Source organism: Leuresthes tenuis, unplaced genomic scaffold (genome assembly GCF_036924035.1).
Source record: "Leuresthes tenuis unplaced genomic scaffold, fLeuTen1.0.hap1 SCAF_14, whole genome shotgun sequence".
Taxonomy (NCBI): domain Eukaryota; kingdom Metazoa; phylum Chordata; class Actinopteri; order Atheriniformes; family Atherinopsidae; genus Leuresthes; species Leuresthes tenuis.
The window spans coordinates 24,096,712-24,115,020 of record NW_027325368.1 but is presented as its reverse complement, the minus strand read 5'-3'; the positions used below and the strand labels follow the sequence as shown (position 1 = coordinate 24,115,020).

The window sequence follows — 18,309 nt, the reverse complement described above, 5'->3', positions numbered from 1 at the left end:
TGGAAAAGCATGACTCTTCAAATGGGATAGTATTGTTTCGAGTGTGGATTTGACGTATTCTGTCCTGAGTTGAGGCCATACCTTTATTGAGTGCTTTTCATTGGAGAAGCATCATTTTTGTTGTTTGTCCTTGAGAAGTTGTGCTATGAACTTGTACAATGATGCACCTTATTCCTCTGATTATCTAGGCCAGCAGCTGTAAGTGGATGCATGGTGTCTCTTGTTATCTGATTATGCTTCTGCACAAGATTTTAGTCCAACATGCGCTGACAGAGATCAGTGTATAAAAGGCGGCGAGTAAATGAGAACAATGGATAATAACCAAAAGAAGAACCTAACTTTTCTAACCATTGGACTGATATTTACGCTGAGCGGCATAGAGTACGGTAAGTTTATAATAACAACATATCCGAAAAATATCTGCTTGGCATTTTGCTCATCTCATCATGCTCATCACAGACATCATGACATCTAATTTAATTTTTACATACTTTGCTGTGGGCACACATGTCTTCCTCTTTTTCTCTCTACCCATCCTCTCTTATTCTGCTGTGGTACTCTCAGCTGTCATTCTGCCTACAATATGGAGGTATCTGCAAATTTTAGAGGCTCCACCTTACTTCCTGGGTCTGGGTCTGTCTGCCTTCAGTCTGAGTGGGCTGCTAACAGGTCCACTTTTTGGGTTATGGTCAGATCGAAGCAAAACTACAAAATCCATTATCCTGTTCTCCAATCTTTTTGAGATTGCTGGTAAGTAGTCAAACCACCAGACAAATCACATGATAGTTTAAATTTGGCTCTTAACTCTCACTCATTTTTTTTCACTGCATTCCATAGAGAGTTGTTTGTAGACAACATCATGTGTGTGAAACAGTAAGCCTGAAATGATCATTGCATTCAGGCAGCACTTGAAATTTCCACACAAGCAAACACAAGCTAACAGCTAATATCAACATTCTAAAATGGTAATACTGACAGAGCCAACGCACTGACATATACTAGTAATCATATTTATCACAAGATGTGTTGTGTTGGTGGCAAAATATAATGGTATGCTTGCTAGTAGCATGCTAACTATTCAGCTGAGGCTAATAGGATAGTCATTGGGTCAGCATTTTTGGATACAGCTTGAAAGTTTATCCAACTGGTTCACAGAAATGACTTTTTATTTTAATTCATCCTCAGGTAACTTCATGTATTTCATTGGCTATTCAAAGTGGCTGTTATTATGCAGTCGGCTTGTAGCAGGTGACACACACACACACACACAAAGTTGTTTTTCTATCTTTGTGGTGATTCACCATTGGCATGATGCAACCCCCTGCCCTTTACTCTAACCCTAACCATCACAGCTAAATGCCTAATGCCCAACATTTACCCTAAATCTAACCATAATCTAATTCTAAACCTAACCTTAAAATCGAATTTTGACAATCAAAAATCCTTTCAAAAATATTGGTCTTTTTTTTACCTTACGAACACATAAAAGTTATGAGTTAGTCAACATTAAATGTATCCATACACTGTCGACTGACTGAAGTTAGAATTATTGTTACTGCTGAATTGTACCAAAGAATTTAGAATATTATTTGAAATTCCTAATCAATTTATCTTGGACAAAAAACAATTTTTTTCAATGGTAGATCCTAATCCTTTCCAACAGTTTTCAACTGAATTTATGTTTGGATTCCGTGCTGGACAGTTTAAAACTCCATCATTTCTTTTACATTATCAGTTATGTTCTATCGTTTTCTGTCCTAAATTCAATTTGTGGTTTCCACACTCACTTTTGGACCTTATGGATTATCCAAGTTCCTTTGCAGTCAACCACATACAGCCCAGATATTTTTAGCCAAGCTGTAGCTTCTTTTCGTCATTCATAAACAAACTAGTACTTTGGTTACATCTGTGCACTGAGCTTTTAAAAGATCTCAATACAGAGTTTTGTAAATGAGGGAATGACCTCTTGGTCTTTCCGTACAAAGCCCTATTTGGTTCAATGTGTGGCAAAAAGAAAATGTTGAAATCATATCTGCATTGCCCCAAGTCAACTTGAAATTCCTCAGGTATTTAGGGATTTTTCCACAAACTCTACCAACCTTTAAAAATGTTTCCTGGCAGTGCCACATCTTTTAAAAATCTCAATAGTTTTAGAACTTATACTTGAAAAAATACTTGTTGACATTCTGAACTTCTGAAACAAGACCTTTACTTGTGAACTCTTAAATGTTGTGAAGGTGCGACTAATGGATGCTGTTTTCCTCTCAGGCATTGGTGCAGGAGCAGGCTCCTCCATCTTTGGTTTCCTCACTCGGAGCACTCTGCCAGAGGAACGTGCTGGTATCTTTGCAGCCATCATGGCCTGTCGACAAGCTGGCCTTCTTGTCGGTCAGTTTTTCCTCTTCTTCTTTCCACAGAGAGAGATGTGTCATTCTCACCTCTCTACAACCTCTGCCCTCTGTGAAATATCGTAAACCAAGGAGGATTTTGAGTTGTTTTCTTTGGTGTTTCCTTTTAACTGCAAGGAGGAAAAGACTTTAAATAAAATCACTAAGGTGTAGGCCACAGACTTCACATATACTCCATTTATCTGGTCTTTAAAGCACTTCCTCCTGTCTCTCCAGGGCCAGCATTCAACTTGTTCCTGCGGCTGTGTGATTTCAAACTGGGGCCCTTTGTTGTGAACAAGTATACGTCTCCCGGGGTAACAGCATCCAGAAAAATCAGTATTCTGAGGTTTTCTGAAAGACCCTTGCATACAGAAACAACCTTTTCCTCTACATTCTCATCTTACATGAATTGTTCTTTTTTCTTTGCTCTTTCAATAAGAATTAAAAAAAGAACTGTAGAGATGCTCAAGCCTGTACCAAGCTGTATCTGTAAAATTCCATCCCACAGTACCTTAATTAAACCCCTGTAGCACTGGTGCAGCTTAGAGTAAATGTGGCAAACCTCCTCTGTGCCTGTTTTCATTTTCCACATAATTGGAGACTCTCTTGATTACTCTTAAATGAAAGAAAAACAAGTTTATAGGATTCTATTTTATGAAAAGATGCATATTTTGTGTTTATGTTAGAAAATATTTGTGTCTTTTTTTTCTCATTGCTCTTAGATCTTCATGTGCCTGTTGTGGGTGTTGCTCCAGTTTGTTGTACTGACAATGTATTGGGACATACCACCCATCAGTTCAGAAGGGGGAGCCATAATGATGGAGACAAAACAGCAGGAGGAAGAGGAGGTGCCATTGATGGGGTCAGACGAGGAGCTGGTGCACACCTACAGAGCTGTCAGCTCTGACCAACTGGAGACTTCCACCTCATCTGAGCTTCAGCCTGTCCACGGAGCCTTGAACCCTTTCAAAAACTTCAGCGCCAGCAGAGGTGAATTTGCCAATCTTAATGGCTGTCCTGAGCAATGACTGTCAGCTTTCCTCTTGCCCATTTGTGAGGTTCATGTAGGAAGACGTGTCACAGTCAATACACATGTTTTGTATCTGCTCTATTGATTTTCTTGCAGTCATACACACTCTCACTCACTCACTCATACACACTCACTCACTCACTCACACACACACACACACACACGCACACACACACATACTCACTTTCCCATCTCCCTGTTTCTCTGAGGAATTTTGTGCAGCATGTCAGATCAGATTCCTAGCGTATTGATTGGACTTGTGTGTGTGTGTGTATGCGTGTCAGGTTTAAACCAGTGTGTATGTAAATACACATATATGTGATGTCAGGTGTCCTATTAGATTAGCATCATAGTAAGTTTACATATAATGCAAGCACTGATTGTGTGCCATCACTGATCATATTCTTCTGTGCTTTGTTAGGCCATCTGTGTCTGCATGTTTGTGTGAGTGTGTGTATTTGTACAATTATTAATATGAGGACCAGTCAGAAAATTCAAACTGTTGGAGTAAGGACAAACATTTTCTCAGGGTAAAGACTAGAATAAGACTTAGTTTCAGTATAAAGAGGCAGGTTAGAATTTGGGCAGGGCTCAGAGTTCAGCATTTGTTTCTGATGATTAGAGAAAGCTATCTCAATGAATGTCACTGTCTATTAATTTGGCTGTTGAACTGAGGAGACAAAGGTAATGCACTGGCAGAGGTGTGTCATTCACGGCTTTCCATTACCAAATGAGTTAGTTGTCAGTCTTACTGAACAGCTTAACAGACTATGATGTTTTCTGTTAAAGTTAAAGTCTGAATTATGGTCAGCTTTTTTCCAAAGTAAGTTTTCCAATTTGTTTGGATTCCTCCGAAAATGTGTGCCATCTGGCAAAAGAGGTGTAATGTTAATGAATGTCCTTACAAATGTAGTCATAGAAACATCAACATGTCTGTGGCTCTGCAGTGTACCATGTCTGAAAGAGGATAGCTGTATCCAATTGTGTTTGAGAGTGTGTGTGCACGTGTCAAACCCTCATATCGATTCTCTCACTCTTTGAAGATGAGGCAAAGGGATGGCTTGCAGACCTCCTTGTTTATTGACCTGCTTGCAGTGGTTGACTTGTGCATGAAATGGAGACACAATTGGTAATGTGGGCAGCATTCGTCATATCGATTCCTTTTTGTCCTGCCATGCTAGAAACTCAGCAGCAATGGCGGATGTCTGCTCTAGCTCATATAGCAGCTGTGTCTGTTAGCTGTTACAGTGTGTCTGGTACTAGCTGTCCTGAATTATTGATTCCCCAGGACTTTTTGTGTATCTATGAAGAACCTTTGAAAATCTGGTAGATTGTATACTTTCTTTCGTCAAGTTTTATTTTTGGTAGGGGTCACTGAGCCAATCACAAGATAGATTTTTGCTCTTGGAACTTTTAACACCTCTCTCAAAGCTTTTCATTTGCCTTTGATTTGAAGTGGATCAGAGGATCAATAGTCATTTAACAGATCACAAATATATTGTTTTCTATTCCAGCAAATATATATATATAATATATATTTAGTGCATAACTATCACTTTTGTTTTTTCCTAATTTAATTATGGTTTAAAACTGCAGTGGGTGATGTATTCCCAAAGCAAGACGAAGGTAGATTTTGGAATCACACAACTGCCAAAAACTCTATCCCCTACAACATGGACACACCCACCACCCCAGTCAGCTGGGAGGGCATCAAGTTAGCTTTGAGATAACACCAGAAACCATGTTAAATACAGTCATTGGCTGACAAACAATGTAGCTACATAACTATGGTAGTTGTATCGTAATAAAAACAACAAATTCCCAGTAGAACAAACCAAGGCATTTTCATTTTCATGCCTGTGTACATCAACACGTGTCAATAAGTGTAATTAGAAGATTTAAATTGTAAATGGCAACTCTGTCACATGCAGTGTGCATTTATAATGGTTTGTGTTTATTTTAACAAAATATTGCAGTCAGGAAACATACATGGCAGACAAACCTTATTATTGGTCTTGTTTTGGTTCCCTTAAAGCATGTGCATATTCCTAAGAAGTGATGTACTGATCAAACTTGTCTCACACCTCTGATTAAATAAATCTGCATGTCTTTTTGTGTGGCCAACTGGGCTTGTACAACCCAAATTCCCCAAAATGTATTCACTAAAGAACATCCATCCAACCATCCATTTTCTATACCCGCTTAATCCAACTGAGGTTTGCGGGGGGGCTGCAGTCTATCCCAGTTGTCATTGGGCGAAAGGCGAGAGACAAACGAGACAAACAACCATGCGCACTCACACTCATACCTAGGGTCAATTTTAGAGTCACCAATTAACCTGACATGCATGTTTTTGGGCAGTGGGAGGAAGCTGGAGTATCCAAAGAGAACTCACACATGCATGGAGAGAAAATTCAAACTCAAGCTAGCTGGGATTCAAACCAGGAACCCTCTTGCTGTCAGGCGATAGTGCTAATCACACAACCATCTAACACATTTTACTATTAAAAATAAAATCTTGGCTCATCTTGAATTGATGGATTGCGACTTGGCCATGTTCATTTATGTGTAATGTCCCTTTTTTTTTTTTTAACAACAGGCCATCAATATCTCAATATCTGAGGACATCTGTTGCTGGACCTTTGGAAGAGAAATGTTGTCCCATTCTTTTCTGATATAGAATACTAACTGCTCAACTGTCCTGGGTCTTTCTTGTTGATTTTGTTTTTTTTCATGATGCACCAAAGTTTTTCTGTTAGTGAGACTGAGACCCGGAGTCTCCTATTTCGTCGCCATTCTGTTGTAATAGATATGCTGAGGGATTCTGCTGAATTATGCAAGGCCTTCTCTGTAAAAGACATAATCTGTAAGGGAGCATATGTTGCTCTAAAACCCGTTTACCTTTCAGCATTGATGGTGCTTTTCCAGGTGTGCAAGTTGCCAGTTCCATAGGAACTAATGCACCCACAAATCATCAAAGATGCATTATTTTGAACTAAGGGAGGATGTGTGACTGAGTCCATGATTTTCAAAAAAATTTAAAATTTTTATAGGCTCCAGCCCACCCGCTACCCGACCGACGGATTGACGGTATAGAAAATGGATGGATGGATTTAAAATTTAGATTTTTCTAACCTCAGAACAATTTTGTACTTTGTCTCTTTAAAATTAACTCTGAATAAAACAATGACACTTATGGATAATTTAAACATTTTTTCTTTGCATGATTTCTGGAAGTGTTCCGAGCCCATGGGGTAATTTCCATGATGCAGTCATGTCTGAGGGGCCAAAGATCATTACTATACAATATTAATCTTGGCCATTTCTTTTGCAAATGGAATTTTTATAGATTTTTAAAAAAATTTTATATTATGTACTGTAGATTATGGTATATTCAAAGTCTTCACAAGTCTACATTGAGGGACATTATTCTGACAACGCTCTACAATTCCAAGATGCCTTTTTTTTTCAACTGATTGCTGAAACTCTGCGTATCTTTACTTGTAAGATAGTTATTTTCTAAGGTGCTCTTTTTTTCATGCCCAGTCAAGTTACTGACCGGTGGCAAATTAATCTAATTAGTTCTAATATTTTCCTCCAGCTGTTTCTTTCTAGTTCCACTAACCTTTCCAGCCCTTTGATGATCACATCTCAACTTTTTTGAGACGTGTTGCCACCATGGAATTCAAAGTGAGCTAACAAATTCAATGAAATGGTAAAATCCCTCACTTTCAACTTTTGATATGTTTTCTATGTTCTATGGTGAATAAAGATATGGTTTTGAGATTTATAAATAATTTAATTATATTTTATTTTAAAATGTAAACAGCAATCCCACTATGTTATAATTGGGACTATAGTTAAAAATAAGTCTTGCCATTTTCTTAAGTAAACTCATTTCCTTGACCTCATTGGAGAGATGTGCAGGGGAATTCTTAAAGATTCTGAACAACCATAAAGAGAAGATGATAGCAGTCACACTAGTCTTTAGCATGGGTCTGTTATGGTGATCCCACAACTGTGTCATTACTGGAGTACAAAAAGTGCAGCAAATACTTAATTTCTTTGTGTTGCAACCCAGTCGTTGCAGTTGTTTCTAGATTTCATTTGAAGTAAATTGGCTGAGAGTTTGTATGCAGGGCCTGTGGAAAAAAGAATAAAATTACAAATGTTTCCTGGCTTTAACTTCATGTGAGCAGTTACTATCAGTGATTGAACACCATCTTTGAGATTTCTACTTTTTCTAATATAGATTTAATATAGACTCGCACTAGACTAAACCAGAAAATCTTGGCCTGTGTTGTATTGATTTAAAAAAAAATCTTCCTTTTATTTTTATGGAGTGCAATATTAAATCACTGCAAGGGCCCTTAAACTCATATCAACCTGTATTTTTGACAAGAACAACTGCTGTCTTGAGAATATGCACATGTATTAGTGCAGCAACAAATGTTTAAATCATGCAAATGATAGTGCACACACTGAACAGAGAGAACTGAACCAAAGTGGATCGCACCCTGCAATAACAAGCTGCTCCACCAGCCATCTGGCATGGACATCCAAATTTAGCAGCAAGCCCAACTCGTTTCCCTCCTCTCAAAAGTCCATGAGGGAGTTTTTATTCCAGAAAAAGCTGGTTTCAAAATTTGGAATTTATCAAAATCTATTTTTCTCTTGTGTTATCATAAGTTGTAAATGTAGAACATTCAGAAATCACACTTATATGTAACAAAAGGAACTAGGACTAGAGGTTCAACATGACCAACCAAGCAGGATTTTGTCATGCCTGCCTCCTTCACTCTTATAACGGCTCCTACACAGTCCAAGTTTTCTTCTCATTAAACATCTTTAAACTCAGCCTAACTTGCCAATCGATTCTTTCATGTAGCATTTGAACTTGTTTTTATGATTTTCTTCCAGACTTTGCAGAACATCTCTCTGTCTTTCTCTGTGCAGAGTTCCTGAGAGAAGAGGTGATTGTTGTCCTCACGGCTCAGTTCATCACTCTGTTCAATCAGACAGCACTGGAGGTGAGAGCAACTACTGTTGAGATCCATCAGCCTGAGTTTTGAAACATTTCTCTCAGTGCCACACAATTATATTCAGGGATGAATCCACATTGAATCAGTCTGAGGCTTGCCTGGGAAGACTTTCACTTTGAGAGAATAAACCAAAGTGTTGCTTCAAGTGAAACTGATGCAACGTCTGAACATGAAAACTGAAAGGCCCTTATTTTTTCTGATAAAATTGTGCTGAATGAAAAGTCATATCTGCTTACCTGGTTTATATAATTGTTTTTCAGTGCTCATTTAAACTCTAACTCAGAATTTCTTCCACCTCTGACTCAACCACCTTGTCTAACCGACTGTCTTTTTAAATAAAATAAAAACAGACCATGGTGACTCCTCTGACGCAGCACTACTTCAGCTTTGGTGAGCTGGGCAACAGCCTGATGTACAGCCTGTGTGGGGTGGAGGTCATCCTGGGCTTTTTCTTCGTGCGCTGGCTGAGCAAGAAGGTGGCGGACCGTGTGGTGCTGGCCGTGGGCCTGGTCATCTGCTGCACCGCCTGTATCTGGTGCCTCATTTTCCTCTGCAACCCTCAAGGTGCTAACCTACCTGTAAAAACACACTAACATATCCAGACACACCAATTCCAACAAAGACTGGAAACTGCCTCAGTTTCAGGGCCAAAATTCTCTGTGTGTGATTGGGGTTAGTGTGGGGCACAGCAGAGCCATAATGGGTTACACATTGGATGAAGTGAATGAGCTTTGTAAATGATAGCATTCAGGCTATGGCAGGCCTGCAGGAAATCTCATAGGCAGACCAGATCCTACATGTTCATATTGGCCTGTGTCTGTTGCAGCTCATTTATCGCTCTGATAACAAGTGACATGTGCTGGAGCTGTGTAGTGCCTTTGTACATATAAAAGGATTACAGCAATCTAATTACAAAAAAATGCTGTTGTAGAGTGCATTTGTTCCCTTATTTGTTACAGTTACATTTAAACAAGCAAACAAAAACCTAAGCAAGACAGATACCTGATGTCAGATGACTTCCATTCTTGGACCGCTGACAAAGATGTTTAATCGGTGCGATTGCTTTTTCATCATACGATTATAGACTTTCAGCTCACACAGGAACATCCAACTATTTGAGTGGGCACACATTCACACAAACATGTGCATGATGCAAAGCAGCAGAGAACAAAAATGGAGCTGCTGCCAGCTTGGCAGTGGTTTCATTTTCAGACAGAGCTATCCGTGGTGGTGCCAGCCTGTTTGTGAAGGAAAGTTAAAAACCGATGGATGAGGGGGAACTAAAGCATTTTCTGACACTCTCTTCAAATCATCACCACTTATGAGTAATGAAAGCTATAAAATATTCACAGTCATTTCTAAGAGATCTTCCTCATAGATGCATGTAGATATGGAACAGTTGAAGTTAGTAATCCACATACATGATTGTGCAAAATCGTCATTTATTTCTTGTAACCTTGAGCAATAGTTTTCCAGGATTTCTGAATGTCTTTAAAAGTTTCACATTGATAGGACATTGACTGCTTGTACCTGACCATTTTCAGAGGAATGTACTGTATGTTTATTTGTCAAGCTATTCAATACTGACCTATGAATCATTCAAGCATTAAAAAAGGACCAAACGAAGGGATGCACCAGTGTTGTGTCCACACATAACAAACAACTTAGCAAAGAACCTATTTCAAAATATCTTTAAGCATTTTAATACTAGGGTCTGTTGCAAAGACATGTGATTTGTTCCCATTTCTTTATATGTTAAAAAGCCAAAGTAATATTTATACAACAGCAAGGTGATTTACAAAGTGCTATCTCATATCTCAGCATAGTGTGCAATGTGTCACAAGTGAAGGATAAAAGAGGTATCCCACCTAAAAAACTATCTATAGCAGGTGGACTATATCTGAATGGGAGTCCTTAAGAAATAGGAAAGAAATCCAGCAAAGACCTGATACAAGACCTGAGAGATACAGCTGGACCTTCAGTTGACCCATCTACTGTTCACTGAAGCCTCATCAGAAACGGTAGCCATGGAGGGGTGGCTGTCAAGAAGCCATTCTTAAGGAAGGGAAACAGGGAGAAAAGGCTGAGGTATGCTAAATTACACAAGAAGTGGATTGAAAGTCAGTGGCAACAGGTCTTATGGAGGGATGAATCCTCCCCAGAGCCCGGACCTCAACATTATTGAAGCAGTGTGGGATCATCTTGACAGAGAACAGAACAAAAGGCAGCGTACATCCAAAGAAGAGCTTTGGAATGTCCTTCAAGAAGCCTGAAGAACTATTCCTGAAGACTACTTAAAGAAATTACAAGAAATGTTGTCTAAAAGGGTTTAGGCTGTGTTGAGGAATAAAGGTGCTCAAATCCAATATTGTTTTTGCCCAAAATACTGCTTTACCATTAATGTTTGCTGTTTTGTATCTTTCAAAAAATGGTGGACTTTTCATTAGATCTTCCATTTTCCTGGCAGTATCAAGTCTTTGGCAAAGTACTGTAGTTTTGGGTAAAGTATTGTTAAAGAAATCTCACGTCCCTGCCAGGTGGTTATGGATGGGAGCTGACGGCCTTCATCATTGGAGTGTTTCTGCAGCTGCTGGGGCTTCCCTTTGTGGCTGTGTCTCAGGTGTCTCTCTTCTCCAAAGTCACTGCTGAGAAAACACAAGGTTGGCTCATTTTAAGTTGGCACTGTTTGCATGGTTCAACACAATAGACAAAAACAGTTTGCTGCTCAAAGATATGCAGTGCTTAAGAAAATGTATAATACTGTACCCTAAAGACATATTTTAATGTTTGTGAATAAAAGAACTAAGCTTTTAATTATTTTGTGATCCTTCACCCAAAGGGTTTAGCCAAGGAGTCAGACGCTCAGTTGGGGGCCTGGCCACCATCCTTGGTCCTTTGTGGGCTGGAGGATTGACCAATCATTTGTACATAATGTTGGGCATGATGCTGGCTCTCCTTGTAATGATTACAGTAAGTAGTGCAAGGCACCCAACTGCCAACCTGTTAACACCCCCTATACATCTCAGACAGACATGTGCTTAGAACCCCTTCAGTCCAGCATACTTAAACTAGAGTCCATTACAATCTGATTCATCTCCATGGTAATCCAGGGAGTGAGACTAGTTGCTATCTTAGTTGAGGTTAACATTGACAAAGGGTGCATTTTAATTAAACCAACCCATGAAATTCGTGGAGTAGAAATAGTTTACACATGATTAGGGCCCTCCCACAATTCAGCATCAGCTATGCTGAAATTTGAAAAAGTGATTTAACAGGATGAAAAAAAGAAACGTAAACATCCAAGGCAAGGACCAGTAATCATCACTTTCTAATCATTTACGAGGAAAAGATTAACTCTAAAATACCATTAGGAATATTTACAAAATTTCAACTTTGGTTCACATGTAAAAAAAACCTGTAAAAAAGAACCAGCATGCTCTTACTTGAAAGTCAGGTTTTTAACACCCCGTTTGATGTAATTTTTTCAAGTCAACTTCCTGAGCATCAATGTCATCACGTCGTGACAGGAGCAAAATTGTAATTAATATGCGTCAAGAGCAGTGGCATGCACTGGGGGATGGTCGCCCTCCCTTGTGGCCCAATTGTTGAAAAATGCATGTTAAAGTGTCCACTGATGAGCCACAACACGTACTAAAGTGCCCTCTCGAGAGCCAAAACAGGTGCTAAAGTGCCCTCTCTGGAACTAAAACGCGTGCTAAAATGCCCCCTCGGGAGCCAACCCAGTCTCACAAAAAAATGTGAAACAGTATTGTTTATGGGCAGTTCTTCAGTGTAGGATAAGATATTGTTTTAGGACAGGAACTGTGACCAATGAGTATAAAACTGTGTCGTTCATGCCAATGTAAAGTTTTCTAAACACAACCATGAATTTATCTAACATCAAAGTCTAGCCATGTATATCAATTCTAAAAAAATGCATGTTAAAGTGTCCACTTGGGAGCCAAAACACGCACTAAAGTGCTCTCTTGGGAGCCAAAACTTGTGCTAAAGTGCTTTCTCGGGAGCCAAAATGGGTGCAAAAGTGCTCTCTCGGGAGCCAAAACGCATGCTAAAATGCCGCCTCGGGAGCCAAAACGTGTGCTAAAGTGCTCTCTCGGGAGCCAAAACGGGTGCAAAAGTGCTCTCTCGGGAGCCAAAACGGGTGCAAAAGTGCTCTCTCTGGAGCCAAAACGCGTGCTAAAGTGCCCCCTCTGGAGCCAAAACGTGTGCTAAAGTGCTCTCTTGGGAGCCAAAACGTGTGCTAAAGTGCCCTTCAAAAAGTCTGTGCACACCACTGGTCAAGAGCCTTGTAGGTGTAGAGAACTGAGATAGCTATTGTACAGCTTTTGAGCCTTTATTGTGCAATTTCCACATATGTTTCCTTTGACCCATATACATATTTTCCTATCTGTGATGAAAGTGGAAACTGGAAAGAGTCTTAAAAGACTACAAACAGGGGGAAACCCTTAGCTCTGCTTTCATGTTCCAGTGTATAACAACCATGGAAATCTAATGACAGAAAAGCAAAGAAAATTAGATTAATTCATATCTAATTACCTTAGAACTCACATTTTGTATCTGATAGTTTGGCGAGTCCCCTTCCATGTTGTTAGGCCATGTTTCACCACCATGCTACAACAGTAGCCCAGAAGGGGGAAACCAAACTCTGGGTCTCGAAAGGATGACGTGCACTTTTCCTATATTTGCTTTAAGAAAAAAAAAAACACAATTGTTTTTCCTGCACACTTTTATACACTAAAAATCCACAGTGGACCTTTTAAATTTTTTTCCACCAATGTACAAAACTTTAAGTGTTATAGTGAATGTGCTGATCATTATCACTTTTTCTGCATGGAAAATGAAGCAACCCAGCTAAAGTGAAGGCAGTAGCCATAGGGTGTTCATGCAGTGAAATCCTTAACTCAGCATGTCTTTAATAGCCCATTCTTATTACTTGGTGCTTGCTATTCTCTAAAGCCACATCACGCTGTACATTTTTGCAGGTTATGACGGTGCTGTCCTACAAGCGGCTGGCAGAGCCCAGGGTGGTGCAGTGTGTCCACAGTTCTGACAGCGGAGGATAGAGCCATGGCCTGAATGACGAGCAACAGAAGCTGAAGAAGGGCCGAGGGAATGCCCTTCACTTCAGAGAGAATCAATCCTAGTTTACTGCAGAGGAAAGTGTATGAGCGTGGCATAAAAAATGTTCAAAGCACTTCACAGGTGAAACACCACGTGTTTTGAAGCTTTGCAGTCTCTCTGCTATCACTTTGTATTAGAATCTACCACATATTCATATTATTATCAAATTATTAATTATATTTTACACAAGGGGGCACCATTGCTCTCATGTTGAATATTCAGAGGTATAATTGAAGATGAAAGCTATTATTTTTAAACTAAACTATTTATATTCCCAGGTGTTGATAGAAAAAATAAGAGAGCAGGTTTTATGGTGTGACCCATGTTTCTTTTTCTTAGTCTTTCTTCCTCTCATGAAAAAAAAAGGCCTGAAAATGAAACAGTTGACACAATGAGTGCAGCTGTGGAGTTGGCAACATCTTGAGCAGCTCCATGTCAGAGTAGCTGACAGACATAGAGGGTCAAACAGAGTGAAGCTTTACAGTTTTTTTTTTTTTTCTGGGAGTGGAATAAAACTAGACACTCATTTTAAATCACTGGATGTAATCAAACCAGCTTGTTGTTATCTGAGTCTGCTCCTATTCATCTTGTACAAATGACACGCTTGTGAAGTAAAACCACATTTAAAAAGTACTTGTTAACTTGCCATCTGTATCTTTTTACTTTGTGGATGATTTAAATTTTAATTGAATGCATTCATTATTCAAAACTTGACAAGGTGTGAGTAGTGTGTAGTCAGCTGTTCTTTCCCGTATTCTCCTCTAGGATGTGCTGTATGCTACATGTCTGTGAATGAGAGAGGGGTGCTATAAGCAACATCAAGGCACTGTCTATTCCCTTTGTAGCAATGAGCATGGGTTTGGCCAGTCTCTATGTTTTTGCATAATTGCAGATAAGGCTCAGTAACCTTTCTGGTTTTCAGCGCTCAGCATGTGATGTTTGCCTTTCCAGAAGTTGTTTTTTTTTTGCCTGAAATGGAAATTCTAATCTCTGGGACTCAAGGACAAAATATATATAAGCACTTTCATGCCCTGATCAGCGTATTCACGTACTTGACATTTTAAAGAAGATAACCGACTGCATAGATTCAGGTCAAGCCTGAATCTGTTCTCTTTAAACCATAGCTCGATTTTACAGGATTATTCCTGTGGTCTTATGTTTTTTACTATTACTGAAATGTAGTCTTACTGAAAACCTGGATTTAAATCTGTGTGATTTATTCTTCATTTTAATATTTATGCCTTGAAAACATCCAAGAAAAAGTCCAGGGAAAAAAAGCACATGAAAATGCTGCAAATGAAAAGTTGAATTCATGCTCATTACCTCAAACTCAGGGGTTTTATGCTGCAGCTTCCCTTGCTTTGCTATGGCCAGGAGCTTAATGTGGCTAGGTAGTTACCAAGCCTTGAAAAGATATTGCAGCAGAGTAACCGATAGTACTAAAATATCTCTTTTACCTTTTTAATATGCTTTGACATGCTTTGACACAATAGGGACATAAAATGCAATCCAATATACTATAAGACTCTCTGGACAAGTGCTGTGATCTGTATTCTAAATCTGAGAGCCCACGGAGATGGCACATAACCCCCCCACAAAGACATAAATAGAGAAGTCAGAGGCCCTGCTGTTTTACGTTAAATATATCAAAAGAAGGCAGAGTTATGAAATTTTAAACACACACTGAAAAATCATTTGATTCAGGGGCAAACAATTATTTCCATAAACCATGGATGAATGTTTGTCGCTATGGAGATGAGATTTTGTGAAGGGGGAAGGAGGATGCCAAAGATAAATAACATTATGTAATTGGAGAGTGGATCCAGTGGTTATTCTGGTGGAGCAGGTTGTGGAACAGAGGGATGTGCAGCAGAGCTTTAGTTGGAGGCATCTGCATGTCGTACTACTAATGTAAACGCCTTTTTCACTTGTAGATGTAACCAGTACTCAATTTTAATGCTTCTTTGTGTTACAACTCCTGAAAATTTAAACATCGATGTCACTAGAGTGTGTTATCGCATGTCCTGATCTCGACTCCTTTAAGGAACAAAGCTTTTGTCACTCCACTTTCCTATTTTTGTCAGAAGGAGGGACAAAAAGGATTCAGCGATAAATAAACATCTGGCAGAGCAACATGTGGCAACTTGGGTAGAAAAAGTCAAATTACAGAATGACTAAAGACTTTAGATCAACAAAACTTGCGGACTTAAAGGCTTGAATCTCTTTAAGAACAAAATCAAATATATAAACGCCTTATTTTACTTTGAATGCATTTAGCTTTTGTTGCTTTAGGCAGCATTAGGGCTACATTATTATACTCAGTGATTTTTCTTATGATGATAAAAATGAACATTTAGCTAATTGTCTCTATAAGACAAAAAAAAATTGTGGCAGTTATGGACACATTAAATAATATATAGTCTGATATGGTGAGAAAAAACTAGACCCAGAAAGATCTTTTCTGTTGTTTGGATATCAAAACCACATGATAATTTTTTTGCTTTTGTATGATCATATATTTTCTATAATACAAGTAATCCTCTATGGCCAAATAATACTTAATTTTGAATCTAACACAATCAGATTCATGAAACTGTCACATACCGTTTTCTTTTGAACGTGCTTGTTGACAGAAAAGTAACAACAGGAATGCTTATTAAATTCAACAGGAGAAGAAACCTGCATTTGGATGCCCCGCCTGACACCAAACTTTATACACTTTATTTAATGTGAAACTTAACTTTTGTTTTCAGTTACTCTGTACTTCCGAATTCTGACATAGTTTGGATCACTTTACCAATATAAGGGAGGCTTAGGCATTGAAAGCTAATAAGTTAAAATGGTACAAAGTGACTCTTACTATGTTCAGTACAAGCACTCTATATTCAGCACACAGTGCTGTTTCTCTACAGTCAGACACCATTGAGTGTATCAGGGGCAATATGGGGTGCAGTGTCTTTCCCCCAGAAAAAAGCTGGAGGAGCTGGGTAATAGACAGCTGACCTTCTGGGTGGAGGATTTCCACTCTAACCACTGAACCACACACACTGGGAAGGCTAGATTTAACTAGTTCCAAACAACTTGCTTACACATTAAGAACTATTTTCTTAGGGATAGGAAAACATCATGACTTGTGTTCAAACAGATACGCCTATAACATTTTCTGGCTTCACGGATGTTGAGTTCTGTCCCCACTGCAAAACACACAGAACATGCTGGACCAGCCCAGTCGCACCAGCATATGTGAAACAGGTACATTTTTATTATATGTTCAAAGTGTAGTAGTGTTACTATCTATAGTTGTTCATGGGAGATGGAACGTATTTCCGAGCTGTTATTTAAAATGAGTCAGCATTGTGAAATGTTGGAAACTGATAGCTCTGAATAGTGAGATGTGTCAGCATGTTGTGTTTTTTTTTTCTAATTTTCTGTGTATATAGTTTCATTTGTCATGTGCTTTAAAACCCTATTCGCACACGAGAATGAAAACACTGTGCAGTCTCAGACTAGCAACCTATCGCATAAAGGCTCATTCGCACCTTTCACCATCTTTTTTTTCTTCGTCATAAACATTTGAGGTCAAATGAACAGTTGCAAGATGCGGAGAATGGATGCCATCACTAACTAGCATGTATTTAGATGTGGAACGTTAACATGCTTACAAATTGAAACTTGTGCTGCACTTGCGTAGGGAATAAAGAAAATATACTAATTGTACATTTTTTAAAACCTTTAGGCCAATAATATACTTGTTTTTTACCTCATTCTCAGGTAGGTAGCTGTCTCTAATTTTTCACTAACAAATCGGTGCACGATGCCTGTGGCTGAAGGATTCCACTAGTTTTTAGCAAGCTCATACATTGTAGAACTTCAGGATTTGCAGAATGTAAACAGTGAACTTGAAGATAAAGGAGTTTAAAGTAACACTGTAGAATTTGGCTTTATTTGTATTTTTTTCTCTTTGGCTCCCCCTACACTTGTGTTATGTAACACCACTGTCATAAAAACAAATCTCTGTATGATCCCTGCAAATGTACAACTATACACGATTGAATTTGTTATCGTGTTGTGAAAGCCAAAAAGAGGTCATAACGTGAAAAAAAACAATGTGGTGCAGGGCTGGAAACCATAGTCGTAAACTGCGGTATATAAGGCCCTTGGCGCTCAGATATGCCCATAACAAAAGTGAAACCACTTCAAAAGAAATTAAATTAAATTAAATAATCTAAGTCTAAGCTGTCTTCATATGGGTACACAGTACATTAACACATTTGTGTGAGGTGGTTAGTGTTGTTGTTTGAGGCTTTATTTTATGTCTATGTCAAATTTTTTTTTCTCTCCACTAAACAAAAAAAGGCAGACACAATTCTTTTATCAAAGGTTACATTTAAAGGGGTACATTTATTTTTTTTTGCATTAATGTAATTCTCTATTCTAAATAAAATGTTTTTCCATTTTGGGATTAAGGAGCTTTAAAGGCAAATTGACATTGACATCTGATAAAGATAAAATCACGTGCGCCTGGAGACAAAAACGGCATTCGACTGCAGCCAATATGTATCAATTATGTTTGCAGCAGCAGAGTGGCTCCCCTCTCCCTGGTGGTATTAGCTGGACTGAGTTTGGTTGTTAATAGGTTGTAAAAGATAGATGTGTTATTAGTTTTGAAGAGGGGGTGGGGGGAGTGAAGTAATGGAGCCCCCTC

At 38.8% G+C, this 18,309-nt stretch overlaps 1 protein-coding gene across 1 annotated transcript; it reads left to right on the top strand.

The window, feature by feature from the left end:
* Positions 1–310: 310 nt before the first annotated feature.
* mfsd8l2 (major facilitator superfamily domain containing 8-like 2) lies at positions 311–13,546 on the top strand. The gene is made up of 11 exons (XM_072364530.1): positions 311–386; positions 565–750; positions 1,186–1,248; positions 2,269–2,388; positions 2,625–2,704; positions 3,113–3,380; positions 8,377–8,450; positions 8,813–9,026; positions 11,000–11,122; positions 11,302–11,432; positions 13,466–13,546. Exons 1-11 carry the CDS (start codon positions 311–313, stop codon positions 13,544–13,546), a joined length of 1,416 nt encoding a protein of 471 aa, XP_072220631.1.
* The last annotated feature ends 4,763 nt before the right edge of the window (positions 13,547–18,309 follow it).

Excerpts from the sequence above, each read along its gene's own strand:
- mfsd8l2 (XM_072364530.1), top strand. The coding sequence starts at position 311 with ATGGATAATAACCAAAAGAAGAACCTAACTTTTCTAACCATTGGACTG. Across the intron at positions 8,451-8,812 it reads TCAATCAGACAGCACTGGAG|ACCATGGTGACTCCTCTGAC; the intron begins GTGAGAGCAACT and ends AAATAAAAACAG. Across the intron at positions 11,433-13,465 it reads CTCTCCTTGTAATGATTACA|GTTATGACGGTGCTGTCCTA; the intron begins GTAAGTAGTGCA and ends ACATTTTTGCAG.